Raw genomic sequence first — 15,733 nt, 5'->3', positions numbered from 1 at the left:
CTAAGTGGCTTGGTTCCTCATGTTAAGAAGAGCTAAAGTTTTGGCTATAAATCCTTGAAAATTTGCCTAAAGCTTGACATAAGTTCAAGTGGTCACAATATTATCTTAAAAATAATAGAAATTCTATTTTAAACTATAAAAAAATTTCTGTTTCATAGTCCACATCAAATATGTGTGTGAAAAAATACAGAACATTAATTGATGCTCTGAGTTTTGTCATTGTCATTTGAAATTAAAGAACATGACCCCATTGTCTCCAGTGCTGTCAGAGTATGGTGAATTATGGTAATTTCTACAGTGCAAATATTTGGCTTAACACCTAACATTCACTCGTTCAATTTTTGTTTTGGATCTTTTCGCTTTTCTTGTTTTGCATTTTTATTTTGTTTTGTTTTCAGCCATCATTTTGTCTTATCATCTTCAATTCTAGAGCAACCTGACAACAATAATGATACTACTGAATTGGGCATCCTTGTCATTCCTGAGATTAGTGTCACAAATGTGGCCGGAGAGAGGACCGGGAATGGGGAAAAAGGCAGAACACTAGGAGAGATTGATGCTCAGCATATACAGGGTGTACAGGAAACAACCACAGATCCTAGAACTGAGAGCAAAGGCTTGCCAGAGATCAGGAGGCAAAAATCTGTAAGAAAAATGATGGAGGATGGAATAAACTCACCTGGCAGAGTGCAGTTTTAGCAGAGCACTTTATAGCTGCACTCCAAGGTATCTCATGGCAAAGGGTCACTGCTGCATGTTTTAAGCAACAGTTGCACAGTCACAAAAATTTTGCATGTCACCTAATCAAAATGCATGAATTATGTACCACAGTTTCTCAATGACTCTTAATGCTCTTTGGAATGGTCGTAGCTCTGCTCTCTGAGTAAACAGTTATGAAAATGAGGCAGAAAATTGCTTCCAAAATAATTTTCTGCTTATGTTTTGAGATCTAAAATTACTTTTTTATCTTTGTATTTTTGCCATCTTTGATATGAAGGAGAATGTATAAAGAATTTTAGCAAGTTTGAGCTTGTGATACTTATGGTCTGTATATTTTTCTCTTAGTAAAATAATCTAGAATGTGTAGTGCAACCTTTAAAAAAATCTTTGAAATATTTTAATACTATTTTTTAAAAAGTTCCTTGGTATGGTCTTTGATTTTACACTGCTTTGCTACTGGGGGAGAGTTTACCTCTAGTTTTACTGTGTGGTATTTTTCCTAATTGTTTCTGATCTTTTGCATGAATAGTAAGAGAACTTTTTCTAAAAACACAGTGGGGTGTGGTTTATGGCATGCTTTTCGTTTAATACACTCTAAATTACTCTTATTTAATTATAATGAACTATTGTTGACATTTTATAGAATGTTTTGATTATCCTTTGATTTTGGTCTATAATCTGTTGCTTTACATATGTTGCTAAAATTTAATGTATTTAAAGTATACTTGATTTGGTATGAATCATGAAAAAACAATTACTTAAAATGCTTAATGTTAATTAATATTTGTTATTTCTTTGTTTAGGAAATACAGAATTAACAGGTCAAGAAGAACTGATGGAGATATCTGAAGTTGACGAGGGATTTTATTCCAGGGCTGCGTCTAGTACTAGCCAGTTGGGTTTATCAAACAATAGTCAAAATTGTAGTAACAAGGGAAGTGTAGGAAAGACTCAGAGACGGTCAGGAGGAAACAAAACTGGAGGAAAAGAAAAAGAAACTGCAGGGGAGTCTTGCAAAGATCACTTTGCTCGAAAACAAACCCAGAGAGCCCAAAGTGAGAATCTCGAGCTTCTCTCCTTGAAGAGACTTACATTAACAACCAGCCAATCTCTGCCTAAACCTAATAGTCATGGTTTGGCTAAGACCGCTGCGACCGTATTCAGTAAATCCTTTGAACAAGTTAGTGGTGTCACAGTCCCATATAACCCATCATCTGCTGTTGGCTGTGGGACTGGGACAGATACCAATAGGTTTTCTGCTTGTAGTCTGCAAGAAGAAACGCTTATTTACGTTTCTGAAAGGACTGAACTTCCAATGAAGCATCAAACAGGTCAGCAGAGACCTCCTAGTATTAGCATTACTTTGTCCACAGATTAATTTGTAAGAGTTTTCTCACGTAACCAGTGAATCAGAAAATACGACATTGCTTCTTCATGAAAGTTCCCAGGGTCGTCTTTCATCCCTGTTCCTGACAGGAGCCCTGATATCTTAAATTCTGAAGGCTACCTTGACTTTATGAAGGGAATAATGTCTAGGTTGCAGTAAGTTGAAATATGGTTTTGTTATTTCTTGGTTGTGTGTTTTCCCCTTGGCTTGAGTCTTTTTTTTCTTTTCTTACCTTCTTATTTGTTTCTGTTGCCGTAAGATTGTCAGTGTGACAATACATTTTGGCAGGTTGTCTGATCAGATTGGTCACAGCTCATGAGAGGTTATGAGTCTTTTTCTTTAATAACTCCTATTTTGGTAGCTGTGTGTTTGGCCTTCAGTGTAAAAGGGAATCTCCTTGCATGAGAACAGTGTTTTCAAGGATGAGGCTGCTGTTCAACTCCAGGAATTCTACAGCTGGCTGTTTAGCGAGCCAGTCTGAAAAACAGGCATGTGAAAAACAAAAATGACGTGTATGAAAAGTGCCTGCTAAAAATGTTCGTAACCAGATCGTCTTTAAGATTAGTAGAACAGTTTATATAAAGCACTGGAAAATGCCTGGTAACTCCGTAACCTAAAATATGATATGATTCCAGGGGATGGGAAGAGGGGTTTCCATTGTTATCTTTGGAACATTTTTATATCAGAAATCAGATTGCTAGTAGATGTGTTGCTTTGAAGTGTTTGATCTGGATTTAGCAGGTGAAGATCCCTTTCAGTTCCTAAGATGTAATAGGCCATAAAACTGACTTACCCTGCTGCTGGACTTCGGAAAACCTACTTAGCTTGGATTCCCACAATTCAGAGCACACATCATTGAAGACTTCCTGGAAATGACTGAATTTTGCAACCCATCTCTCAAGATACCAGTGTTTACCATATTGAATTGTTTGTCTACAAATGAAGGAAATTAGGTAAATTTTTCATCTATAAAATATCATTGAAAGAAAATAAAAATAGTGAAATATGGACAAAGGACATTTATATATTAACTAATTTAGGGTTATATATGTTTGTGTTCTTAAATTTAAAATTTTAAGTATGAAAAATATTAAATGTGTTTCTTGTTTTGTGAACAGGCCTATTTGAAATGTTCTTGTTATGATAGAATAATGAATGTAGTTGCTCCCAACCAAAAAATAAAAATAAAAAGGCAATATGGCAGAAGCTAAACAAACTTGTATGTAGCTATAGAGAGTCAGGTGACATCCAGATGGATGTAAAAATTTGATGTTTGCTAGTGGTGGTCATTTCAGCTATGGTTGAGGTTCCTTATAAATCAAGTATACTTAAGTAATAATCTAGGGTAAGAGAGAGAAAGCAGGGTTGAGGATGAGAGACTAAGTTGACTGGGGAGGAAGATGTAGGGAGCTGTCCCCTTGTTAATGGTTAGTACACAGTAGTTTCCTTATTCACAGTCTTTAGCTGTGGTCACACAGAGAAAATGCTAGTTTTCCTCTTGTACCTGCTTATGCAGAGCTCAAATATGTGAAAAATTTGTTATGTCTTGAAGACTGCTAAAGCATTTTCACTATGAATGCAGTTTTGACCATAACTGCTTTGGCTATCGTTTTAAATCCAATTCTTCAAAAAGCATGAACTAGTTTTTATTCAGTAACCCTGAATAAAATATGGTTTTTAATGTAAGTGAATTTGATTTTTTTAGTGCCACTGATAGAAATGGAATAAGATCTATTGGCATACATTGTAGGAAAAAACAAAAAAAAGCAAAGCAACCAGACAGTGAAAGTTGATAAAGTATTAATTTAATAGAAATCCTGTCTACAATTTAAATCCTGTGTACAATTACTGTGAATTTCCTATTGTCTTTTTGTAATTCTTTAACAAAGAATTTCCCCTAGGCATAGCTACTAACAATATTAATAATAGTCTTAAGAACTAATTTAAAAGATTGGCATTGGAGGCAAGTTAAGGTGCTTAGGAAACATTATAGAATAAGTTTGAGGAAACATTAGCTGGCACAAATAAGAGATCAGATTTTAATGTTCAGCTGTTGTAATGGAACCTCATTTTGTTACTATTCTAGATCATTGCTATTATAAATCATTGTGGTCTGAGGACCAGTAAGGAACATTGGCATTACCTGCCATCTTGTTAAAAATGCAGAATTTCAGAGCCACCTTAGATCTACTGAATCATAATCTGCCTTTTAATAAGATCTCAGGTGATTATTATGTACATTAAAGTTTGAGAAGACAGTATCAAAGTGCAAACAAATCACTTATCTAATATTTAGAATTCTCAGTGTTCTCACAACCCTAGATCAAATATGTTGGATACTAGATCATTATAATCTTCATTGTTTTTAAAGCTAATTAATTTTTTTAAGTGTCAACTGACTTAAGTCCCCTAATTCTAAATTTTTAATGAATCTCATTTATTTTTACAATAAAAATGTTAACATTTTATATTCTTCTGTTATTTGAAAATGGAATCAGAGCTGTAGATGCCTACAATTTTAAGTATGAAAGGGGTACCACCCTTTTACACAATGCACAACAAATCTGCATGTGTTTTTTCTTTTAAAAACCCTGAAGGCTTACTCAAAGGAGTGGTTCTGAATTTTTGCTCCAAGTAATTTGTCCCAGTTGATTTTCTAGAATGTGGAGTTATGGTAACAGTCAAATTCTTTAGTAGTACCTTTGATACTATTTCAAATAAAGATTATACATTTGAAAATTTTTATAGCAGTTATTAATACTGGGTAATGCTAACTGTGGTAACAATGATAATTATCGCTGCTCTTCTTGTCCCACTCACTTTTCCAAATTTGAAAGTTGGAGTGGCTTTTGTAGGTCATTTTCTTATGAAGATGCTGATGTGACCATTTGGTCACAGACCTTGTGTATATCCAGAGTAATACCTTTTACCACAAGAAGGATTCTGCACAAAACTGGGGCCTCGCACCTCATAGCTCAGAGGATCTGTGCAGACATTGTAGTCCCATTCCACATTTTAAACCTCTAAAAGATTCTTGAAATTACCCAACCTCTCACTCTTCAGATATCCGACTACCTGGGATATTCTAGTGAAGCTGGGTGCCAGCTTTTCCGTTTTAGAATCCAAGTGGAGAGAGAGACAAAGACTTCAGGGGAGTGTCCCAGAGCAGGTGAGCACCCTGGAATCCCTTATTATACCACCATGGAACTTTTAAAGGCAGCTCTGTAGATTTGAAGAGTAGAAATTCTCAGTCCTTAAATGATTTCAGTGTGTTTAGAAAAAGCAATATTTCATTGCTCTTTTCAATTATGAAGTAACTACTTAGCAAACATTATTCAATAATAATTATAAAAGTTATTAACTTTTAAAGATAAAAAGTTAAAATAAAGGGAAATAAAATTTTTAAACCAAAATGGATGAAAAATGATCCCATTTTTAAGGGATTTTGTCTGTTTTGGAAGAATAAAATTAAAGTGTTGAAACCTTTAAATTGTAAAGAAAAATACACCCTGAGACCTAATTTTCAGCAGATATTAAAGTAAGGCTATTTAACGTTTGAGTCTATAGGCACAATAAGTCTACACTTTATTAAAGGGAAGCACATCAAGGAAATATATCTGTTAAATAAGGTAACTGAAATTTTTTTTTTTTTTTTTGCGGTATGCGGGCCTCTCACTGTTGTGGCCTCTCCTGTTGTGGAGCACAGGCTCCGGACACGCAGGCTCAGCGGCCATGGCTCACGGGCCCAGCTGCTCCATGACATGTGGGATCCTCCCGGACTGGGGCACGAACCCATGTCCCCTGCATCGGCAGGTGGACTCTCAACCACTGAGCCACTAGGGAAGCCCCTGAAAAAATATTTTTTAAAAAGCCATTTAAAAAAAGAATAATTTGATGGGTACTTAAATTAATCATTGTAGATAGAAGTTAATGTATAATAGTGTCTTCCCAATCTTTGGATAAAAAATAAACTCTCTAGTCCTTTAATTAGCATGAATTTATACTTTTAGATTAATTGCTTAGTAAAATTATACTCAATACTTTGAGTTATTCACATTTATATTTAATATTGTTAAATTCTTCATCAGAGAACAGAAATATGTCGTCTTCTGTATTTTGTAACTTGTGCATACCTACAGAGATTACCAGTGAACGTTTTAGAAGATGCTTTTGTGTTTTTTAATAGTAGAGTTCTAGAGTACTTATGTCTTGATATGAAGTTTCTACTAGTAAACTGAAGGTCCTATTTCACATACTGTTATTTTCTCTTATGTGGAGTTTATTGTGTACCTCTTATCTTTATTTCTAATCACGTAGTGATACTAATCTTTTCATAGTAAATTGACTTGTTTCTAATCGTGTTCCTAGAGTTTACATTCCTAAAGAATAAATTACGACTTTGGATATTTTTATGTGCTCTCTACCTTTTTAAGGCTATGGAAATAAACTGGAGTTTAGTTTTTTGAAGTTTTGTATATTTGTGTAAATGTTCTCCATATGCAATACTTTATAGAGCAGTGTTGCCTCTTGTTTTAATGAAATAAAAACTGAAAAAATATTTTTTCCAGATCACTTTACTAATTAAAAAATCGTCATAAAATTTTGCAAAAGTCATGATGTGAAGGAAGAAATTAAAGGAGGAAGACTTAGGTGAGTTGAGCCATTGAGAGCTTTGGGGAGTAAGCCATAGGACAGTGACATCTCATTCCTGGCTTTACATTTTACATGGCTATGGATGAGAAGTGTGACAAGTTCATTAGTATCCATCCAAAAGAAGATGAGCTCCATGGGTCATGTACCAGTGACTGATTATTTGTCATACCAGAAGTACAGGCAAATTTAGATAACAGTGCTTTGCCCTTTTATCTTTCATATGGGTCTTTATCTCTTGAGTGCAGAGACTATATGCCCCTAGTTCCTAGCATAGGATTTTGTACATGGTAGGTATTGAGACATTCAATGAATGTGTGAGTTAGGTTGACGTTAGTTTGGGGAAAGAATCAAGGATAAGGTCTCCAACATATTGTATTACGGTAAAATTTTAAAATTTCATTTACTGACTCTAGGAAATTTCCATGACATTACTTGAATAGGATTACTGTGTGTGCTTAGAAACAAAACCCTCTTAGAAGCTTGAAAAAAAATCCTGTTGTATAGTTGATTATATATTTGGATAATTCCATTTCATCTAAGGAAGTAAGTAATTTAGGAAATATTTTCTGACTGCTATTAGAGGAGCAATCATAGAAAACAAGAGAAGCGATTTTGTAGGCAGTATGTTAGCCCTATGGAATACAAACTCTTCTAGTGACTTTAGCAATCCCAATAAATAGTTGATTCAGTTCATAGAATCTGTAATACCAGCATATAATTATTTTATAATTATTAAGAAAGGCTTTTACAAATAATTCTAGTCACTTGGTAATTTCCCTTGCATTGTTATTGTGGTAGTAGATAGCTAATATTTGTAGTTAAAATTATGATCTCATTTAATCTTCAAAAGAGTCCTATAAAATGATTAGAATTTCCATTTTACAAAAGAGGAAACTGAAGCTCTCAAAAGGGCAGGTGACTTGCCCAAGGTCACTTAGCTGCTGGGTGGAAAGCTAGAGCTTAAACATAGGTCCTGTGACTCTCACTTTTCTATCACTTGGTAAAAGAAGATACTAAGTGAATACTACATAACAGACATGTGTTTGATATTCACTCATTCCATCTGTCTTATAGGTGACAGAGTTAAGTTTTAAGGTCAAAATAAAATTTTTCCAAAAATAAATTATGATACGTTTTGTAGAGCTTTAGGTAATTGTGTTTCAGTGGTAAACTGAATGCTAGTTATTCTGATATTAAAAGCATAGTAAAATATAATTAAGATTTTGTTTATTTTTTTACCTGTCAGATAGATAAGGATTAAAAAGATTGATACTAGTATTAGTACAGGTGTGGGGAAATCATTAGTTTAAGAGGCCATTGGCAGGACTTAAATTGGTACAACTAAATTGATGAGCAGTTCAGCAGGATCTATCAAACTTTAAAGTGCATACACCTTCTGACCTAGCAGAATCCTGCTCTTCCATGTTTATTCCACTCTCTATATTTTACAGAAATTTTAGCATAAGGTATAAAGGTATTCATTGCAGCATTGCTTGCAATAGCAAAAAAAAAAAAAAAAAGCAACAATCTAAATGACCGTTAATAGAGGACTGGATAAGTTATGGTGCACACATATAGTGGAATATGATGTAGCTGTGGAAAACAACGCAGATGTGTATGTGGTGATTCAGAGAGATTATTTAATAGAATGTTCCCTGAAAAAAACATGTCATAGAGCAATCCCATTTTTATAAGACTTGGGTAGAACATTTAATATGGGTGTATATGTGTTTATATATGTTTACATATTCATATATATACATATGTTCAGCACATGTATATTTGCTGGTATGCGGGGAGGAAAGCATTATTTCTCTAAGTATGATCTAAAGACAGCCTGCATTAGGGAAAAAATGGTGCTTTTTAAAATAGAGATTCCTAGGCCTTGTGCTGATCCCTCTAAATCAGAATCACTGAGTGAAGCATGGAAACCTTTATTTCTAACAAGTTTCTCATTTGATTCTTATACAAACTTAACATTTGGTTTAGTAGCTGACAGCAATGAATTGGTTATCTTTATGTCTCTGGTAGTGGTTTGTAGTTAGGAAAGACAAATGTGTTTTAAAATTAATTGTTAAATTGAGGTATAGTTGACACATAACGTTATATTAGTTTCAGATGTACAACATAATGGTTCAATATTTGCATATATTGCAAAATGATCACCACAGTAAGTCTAGTTAATATCCATCACCATACAGAGTTACAAAATGTTTTTTCTTTTGTGATGAGAACTTTTAAGATTTACTCTCTTAGCCATTTTCAGATAAGCAATACAGTATTATTAACTGTAGTGATCATGCTGTACATTACATCCTCATGACTTACGTATTTTATGACTGGAAGTTTGTACCTTTTGACTCCCTTCACCTATTTTGCTCACCTTTCCACCCCTGCCTCTGACTTATTTCACTTAGCATAATGCCCCCCAACGTCCATCCATGTTATCACAAACGGCAAGATTTTCTTCTTTTTTGTGGCTGTATAATATTCGTGTGTGTGTGTACCACATTTTCTTTATCCATTCATCTATTGATGGACACTTAACATTGTTTCAGAAAGGACAAATTTCTTAACCAGATCTTGTGTTCTAAATGAGGCTCTCCCTAAGATAAAGCCAATTAACATTGATTAACATCATCAACATAGACCTGTTGGTGAAAGGTAAATTGACCTGACACACAAAAATGATTCTACTCTATAGTACATGCCAATTAAATAAGCAATCCTTAAAAAAAAACCTTTGCTGTTGTTTAACTCTCTCAAATATCATCTGATGACCTGCTAATAAAGCAAAATTAAGTACTAAAAGTTAACTACAGTAAGACAGTGCACCACCTTGATATGCTTACCTGTCTCTCAGAACTAGAAAATTAGCTATTTGTTGAGTTTTGAGACCTGTGCCCAAATGGTTTAAGACATGTCTGTCAAGACAGGGAACTGATTGGATTTGGCAAAGTTAAGAAATGGTTTAGGATTGGTGGACACAGCAAATAAGGACCTTGAAGAATCTTGATAAGTAAACTGTTGTTTGATAAGCTAGCTGTTTGCCCAGGTCAGCAGGTCATTGTTTCCATCCTATAGGAACTTCCTTATGGAAACAAAAAATTAGGGATTGTTCCTGTTTGTCTTTTGTTTTGTTTTGTTTTGTTTACCATCTTATCTTTCCTGGGCAAAGGTTTACTGGAATGAACAACTATCTCATATTGACATAGAGGGCCTACAGTTTTATCTAAGCCATAGTTTGATAGTTTCAAACTTGGTAGTTTGAAACTTGATAGTTTCAAGTCTGTTTATCTCTCCGCATTCAAAGATTGTAAGTCAATACTATAAATACAGCATATTGATACATCGTTAATGACTTCTTAGGGTTCTACAGAAGGTCTCAGAGATTTCTTCTGAAGCTTCTTGACCCTTATCACACTGGATTTATACTTGTAAAGTGCTGTAATATAATAATCCTCATCACATTGTACTGTGATTATCTTTTCACATGTCTGTCTCCCGCACTAGACCATTGCCCTGTGGGAGTTTAGTATAATACCTAATACATGATAGTGAATAAAGATTTGTTTTACTAGATAGAATGTAAATCCAATCCAGGAAATGAGTGGCAACGTAGGAACACTGTGTTGCTCCTCTTCCATTCAAAAGAAATCTGTGAAACTCATTTGATTCTCTAATGTACATCAGTACAGAGATGAAGGTGAAGGTTGTAAAACTTTACCACTTTGGTTCTTTAACGAGTATCTACATAAAAGTTTTTTGAGAAGTAAATTATGATACATCATGTTTCTTTTTACTTTAATGAATAACATGAAGATTTTTCTGGGCTTATGTTTGACTTTCTTTTTCTATCATATTCTCTTCAATATTTCTGTGGCGCACATAAGTGATATCTAGACTCTTTAGCAAATAAAGTAGGAAAGACTTAAACACTACAAATTTTCACTTCTTGCTTCACTTGCTTCCTTTTATAGAAGCTACAAGTATGTTTAACTTTTGTATCCCAGGTCCATTACTACCTAGTGAAGGCCTATAGTGCATTTATCTTAAAACTTGTGTTCTCTTCACTTAGCCAAGATGCTTCTACTTCTGTCTTGCCCCCTGTGCTATATAATTTTTACTAACATTTTCTTCTCCAAATTGCTTGAAATATAACCCTCTGGAACAACATGTCACCACTTCCTCTTCTATTCTAATTCTACTCTAGTGTGGAATCTCATTTCAATATTCATTTACATCCACCAAGTTGAATTTAATGAGGCAAGGTATGTTTGAAAGGAGAAAACAAGCAAGCAAGCAAACCCATGAACTATACTTATAATAGGAGAGAATATTACAGTTTGCCAAGCAGGAAAAAATTGAGCTGTGTTATACAAGCAAGTAGTTAGAGGTAAACTGTAGCACTACAACCCCACTCAGCAGTGGTGGTGGAGGACACTTAGGAGAGGAACTCTTTACAGTGAGAATAAATCTGAGCAGTATTTCTTGTCTGCTCTGCACAGAAGGTAAAGATATCCCAAGGTACAGATCTGCCCCATTTTATGAGTCATAGTTGGCCAGGTGGTAGAGGACATGGAAGTAACAAGGTTGGAGGATGAGTGATAAAATTCAGGCACTAAATATATGGTTGGACTTCTCAAAATGGGCTCAGATTGTAAGAATAATTGTTTTCTACATAAATACTAAACCCCATTTGAAGGAGATGCTAAGTACTCAGATGGTCAGGGTGATTCTGAGGATGTCAGTAGATCTTTCTTTCATATCCCAGTCCTTGTTCAATCAGCTAATGAACAAAGTGGCAATACTGGAAGCAGAAGGGCTATACATGGACTTCAACAATATGGCGCTCCTGGGACTTCCCTGGTGGCGCAGTGGTTAAGAACCCGCCTGCCAGCAATATAGCACAGGGAGATCAGCTCAGTGTTTTGTGGCCACCTAGAGGGGTGGGATAGGGAGGGTGGGAGGGAGACGCAAGAGAGAGGAGATATGGAGATATATGTATAGCTGATTCACTTTGTTATAAAGCAGAAACTAACACACAATTGTAAAGCAATTACAGTTCAATAAAGATGTTAAAAAAAAAAAAAGAATCCACCTGCCAATGCAGGGGACACGGGTTCAATCCCTGGTCCGGTAAGATCCCACATGCCGCGGAGCAACTAAGCCCTTGAGCCGCAACTACTGAGCCCACGTGCCACAACTACTGAAACCCGCATGCCTAGAACCTATGCTCCGCAGCAAGAGAAGCCACCGCAATGAGAAGCCCACACACCGCAACAAAGAGTACCCCTCACTCGCTGTAACTAGAGAAAGCCTGCGCGCAGCAACGAAGACCCAGTGCAGCCAAAAATAAATAAATTTATTTTTTTAAAAACGTATAAAATAAACAATATGGCCCTCCTTTCGTCAAGGCTACCCTTATTACTGCCACTGCTAAGAGCTCAGTCTGCCGGCAGGAGTGACAAACCCTAAGATTTCATGCCCTAGGGCAACCAAATAGTTGCCTAGTGGCAGACCAATTATATCAAATCTCTTTTGTCATGGAGAAGCAGCTATTTCTTCATGGAGTAGACACTGTTAATCTGGATTTAGATTTGCCTTCCCTGTCTGTCATGCTTCTGTGTGCAACACTAAGTGCCCTATTGACCATCATGATTTTCCTCAAAATATTGCATCTAAGGAACTTGCTTTATAGTGTAAGAAGCAAGGTAGAGGGGGAATTCCACTTCCATTAATGGCAGACTGGGTAATAACGTCAGGATTTCCATGGACATCTAGATAATCTGAACGAATTCTTTTTAAAATACGAAAATCTAGAGAGGCAAGCCCAGCATTGCGGCCACTTCTTACCTGGAGGTATTGGCTGATTCTAGAAGAAGCGCTTAAGGGGATGAGCAGTGCTTTTACTACCCCCAGAAGGCTAGGAGGACAAAAATTGGATACTAGTGCATGCCATCTCATGGGGAGGGGCTTAGAAAACTCCCATGCTTTGGTTTGGGGTCCCAAAAAGCTCCACCAGTGAAGGAAAAGTGAGTTGAACGTACACTCCCCCACCCCTCCAAATTCACGGGGAATTTAGTGCAGCATCAAATCATCTCAATTCCTGAAATTGAATTGAAGTAATCCCTTAGGTGCCTGGTAACAAACAAACAAATACTCTGTTGAGGAAAGAAAAGACATCTCAAGTTTCACGTTCCATAATTTTTCAAATTAAATGTTCAGCAGAGAAGAAATAACCAGACACTACTACAGCAGAGCAGCCCTCACTGAGGACAACTAGTGACATTGGATAAAATAATTAAAAACCTCTGTTTGGAACCATTGAAGAACTTTTAAGCAAACAGGACTCCAAGAGCCAAAATCCCAGAAAGAAGGTGTGCAGAGAAGAGTTTACAGAGCAGGCCTGACATACTATCCTTAGAAAGCCCTGCTTGCAATGTTGGCCGTTGGCTGGCACCTGAGAATTTGGATTACAGGAATGTTCCCACCATTTCCTAATTGATAAGGTAGTTTACTATATATAAACTGATTGTACAAACAACATGGTTTATGCTGAACATCTGCTTTCCTCTGGGCATCTGTAATTATGATACATGCTAGGCAGAAGGTGCCTATATGAACAGCTTCTAATACAAACCCTGGGCAGTAGATCTCTAAAGAGTGTCCCTGGCAGATAACATATCACATAAGTTGTCACAATTCAATACTGGTGGAATTAAGCACATCTTGTGTGATTCCACAGGGGAAAATTTTTGGAAGCTTGTGCCTGGTTTCCTATGGATTTCACCCCATGCACTTTTTCCCTTGGTTGATATTGCTTTGCGTTGTTTTGCTGTAATACATCATAGCCATGAGTATGACTGTATGCTGAGTCCTGTGAGTCGTTCTACTAAATCACTGAATTTGAGGGTTTTCTTGTGGACTCTCAACACAGAAGGTAACCAGAGCACTTGTGAGCAAACCTTGTGCAGCTACTTTTTCCTTTACAGAATTTGCCAGTTTGGGACACAAATCTGGGTAGAAGGCCCAGGAAGAGAATTTCTGCTAAGAATCAGAGAAGCAAACAAAGTATAGCAACTCCAAGGAACTAGAAAGACAAAAAGCTTAGGTTCATCAAGCCATCCAACACTTGAAAGACCTAAGGTCCCAATAAGGCAGAAAGTTTCAGAGAAGTGAGCCTGATACTCTGCTGGTTTTCCCCTTGAGTATTTGCTGAATTCTGGGACTGATCAGAGCTGAAAGATTAAAAAAAAAAAAAAAAAAAAAAGCAGAAACCTGAAAGCCAAAGCAAAGATATCTATTTGTCTATCTTTTCTATCTATCTACTATCTATCTATCTATCTATCTATCTATCTATCTATCTATCTATCTATCTATCTCATCATTGTAGGTAAGAAACAAAAATTGGAACAGGAGAAAGTAAAGCTTATAAAAATTATAACCTAGTTTCACATCCACTGAATTATAGATTGGATTAATGTGATCTGCTTGCCACCACTCTTATCTTCCTACCAGGGAATAGGGTGATCCCTCCCTGTATGAAAATAACATTCCAGAGACAGCACGGTGTATCATATACAATATCTAGCATTAAGTCAAAAATTATGAAGAATACCAAAGAGTAGAACCATGAGGAAAAAGACATTAAAAGCAGGTCCACAGATGACCCAGTTATTAGTGTTATCTGATATGGATTTAAAAACAGCCCTGATTGGGCTTCCCTGGTGGCACAGTGGTTGAGAGTCCGGCTGCCGATGCAGGGGACACGGGTTCGTGCTCCGGTCCGGGAAGATCCCACATGCCGCGGAGTGTCTAGGCCCATGAGCCATGGCCGCTGAGCCTGCGCTCCGCAACGGGAAAGGCCACAACAGTGAGAGGCCCGCGTACCGCAAAAAGAAAAAAAAAAAAAAAAAAAAGCTCTGATTAATGAATCGAGATTGAGAATTTAATAAGAACTAGAATCTTTTTTATTCAAAATTCTAGAACTGAAAAATGCAAAACCTGAAATTAAGAACTCAGTATATATATTTAAGCAGATTAGAGAATGGATTAAACAATCAAAAAGAGATTGTTAGACTGGATTTGTTAAAAAGATCAGAAATGCTTTAGATTCAGACACACATACATCAAAAATAAAAGGATCCAAGATGCACTATGCAAAGAGCAACCATAAGACAGCCAGAATGGTTATACTAATATCAAATCATTAGACTTTAAAACAAACAAAAAATGTAACTAGAGATAAGGAGAGGCATTTTATAATGATAGAAGGGTCAATCCATCATGAAGATATAACAATTATAAACACACACTAACAACAGAGCCCCAAAATATATGAAGCAAAAATTGTCAGAATCGAAGGGAGAAATGGATAGCTCAATAATACTTGAAGCCTTCAATACCCCATTTTTGATAATGGATATAGCCATGAGGCAGATCAACAAGAATTTATCCTAGCAATTCAAGGTTGTATTAATTTCATAGAGCTGCTGTAACAAATTACCACAAATTATATGGTTTACAACAATAGAAATTTATTGTCTTACAGTTCTGGAGTTCAAAATGAAGGTGTCAGCAGGATTGCGTTCCCTCTGATGGCAATCTAGGCTTTTCTTTTTTAAAAAATAATTTTTAAAATTGAAGTATAGTTGATTTACAATGTTTCAGGTGTACAGCAAAGTGATTCAGTTTTATATATGTGTGTATATATATATACACACACATATATATTCTTTTCCAGATTCTTTTCTATTATAGGTTATTACAAGATATTGAATATAGTTCCCTGTGCTACAGAGTAGGTCCTTGTTGTTTATCTATTTTATATATCGTAGTGTGTATCTGTTAATCCCAAATTACTAATTTATCCCTCCCCCCGCTTTCCCCTTTGGTAAATATAAATTTGTTTTCTATTTCTGTGAATCTCTTTCTGTTTTGTAAATAAGTTCATTTGTATCACTTTTTGGA

At 35.8% G+C, this 15,733-nt stretch overlaps 1 protein-coding gene across 1 annotated transcript in view; it reads left to right on the top strand.

Moving 5' to 3' along the window:
- HYCC1 (hyccin PI4KA lipid kinase complex subunit 1) overlaps positions 1-6,625 on the top strand; it is an 81,221-nt gene extending 74,596 nt beyond the window's left edge. Inside the window, exon 11 of the mRNA XM_030857060.2 lies at positions 1,524-6,625. Coding sequence (XP_030712920.1) covers positions 1,524-2,098 — 575 coding nt within the window. The 3' untranslated portion in view covers positions 2,099-6,625. The remainder of the gene's footprint in view (positions 1-1,523) is intronic.
- Positions 6,626-15,733: the final 9,108 nt, after the last annotated feature.

Source organism: Globicephala melas, chromosome 9 (assembly GCF_963455315.2).
Source record: "Globicephala melas chromosome 9, mGloMel1.2, whole genome shotgun sequence".
In the NCBI taxonomy this organism is placed as follows: Eukaryota; Metazoa; Chordata; class Mammalia; order Artiodactyla; family Delphinidae; genus Globicephala; species Globicephala melas.
This window is presented reverse-complemented; position numbering and strand designations above follow the sequence as displayed.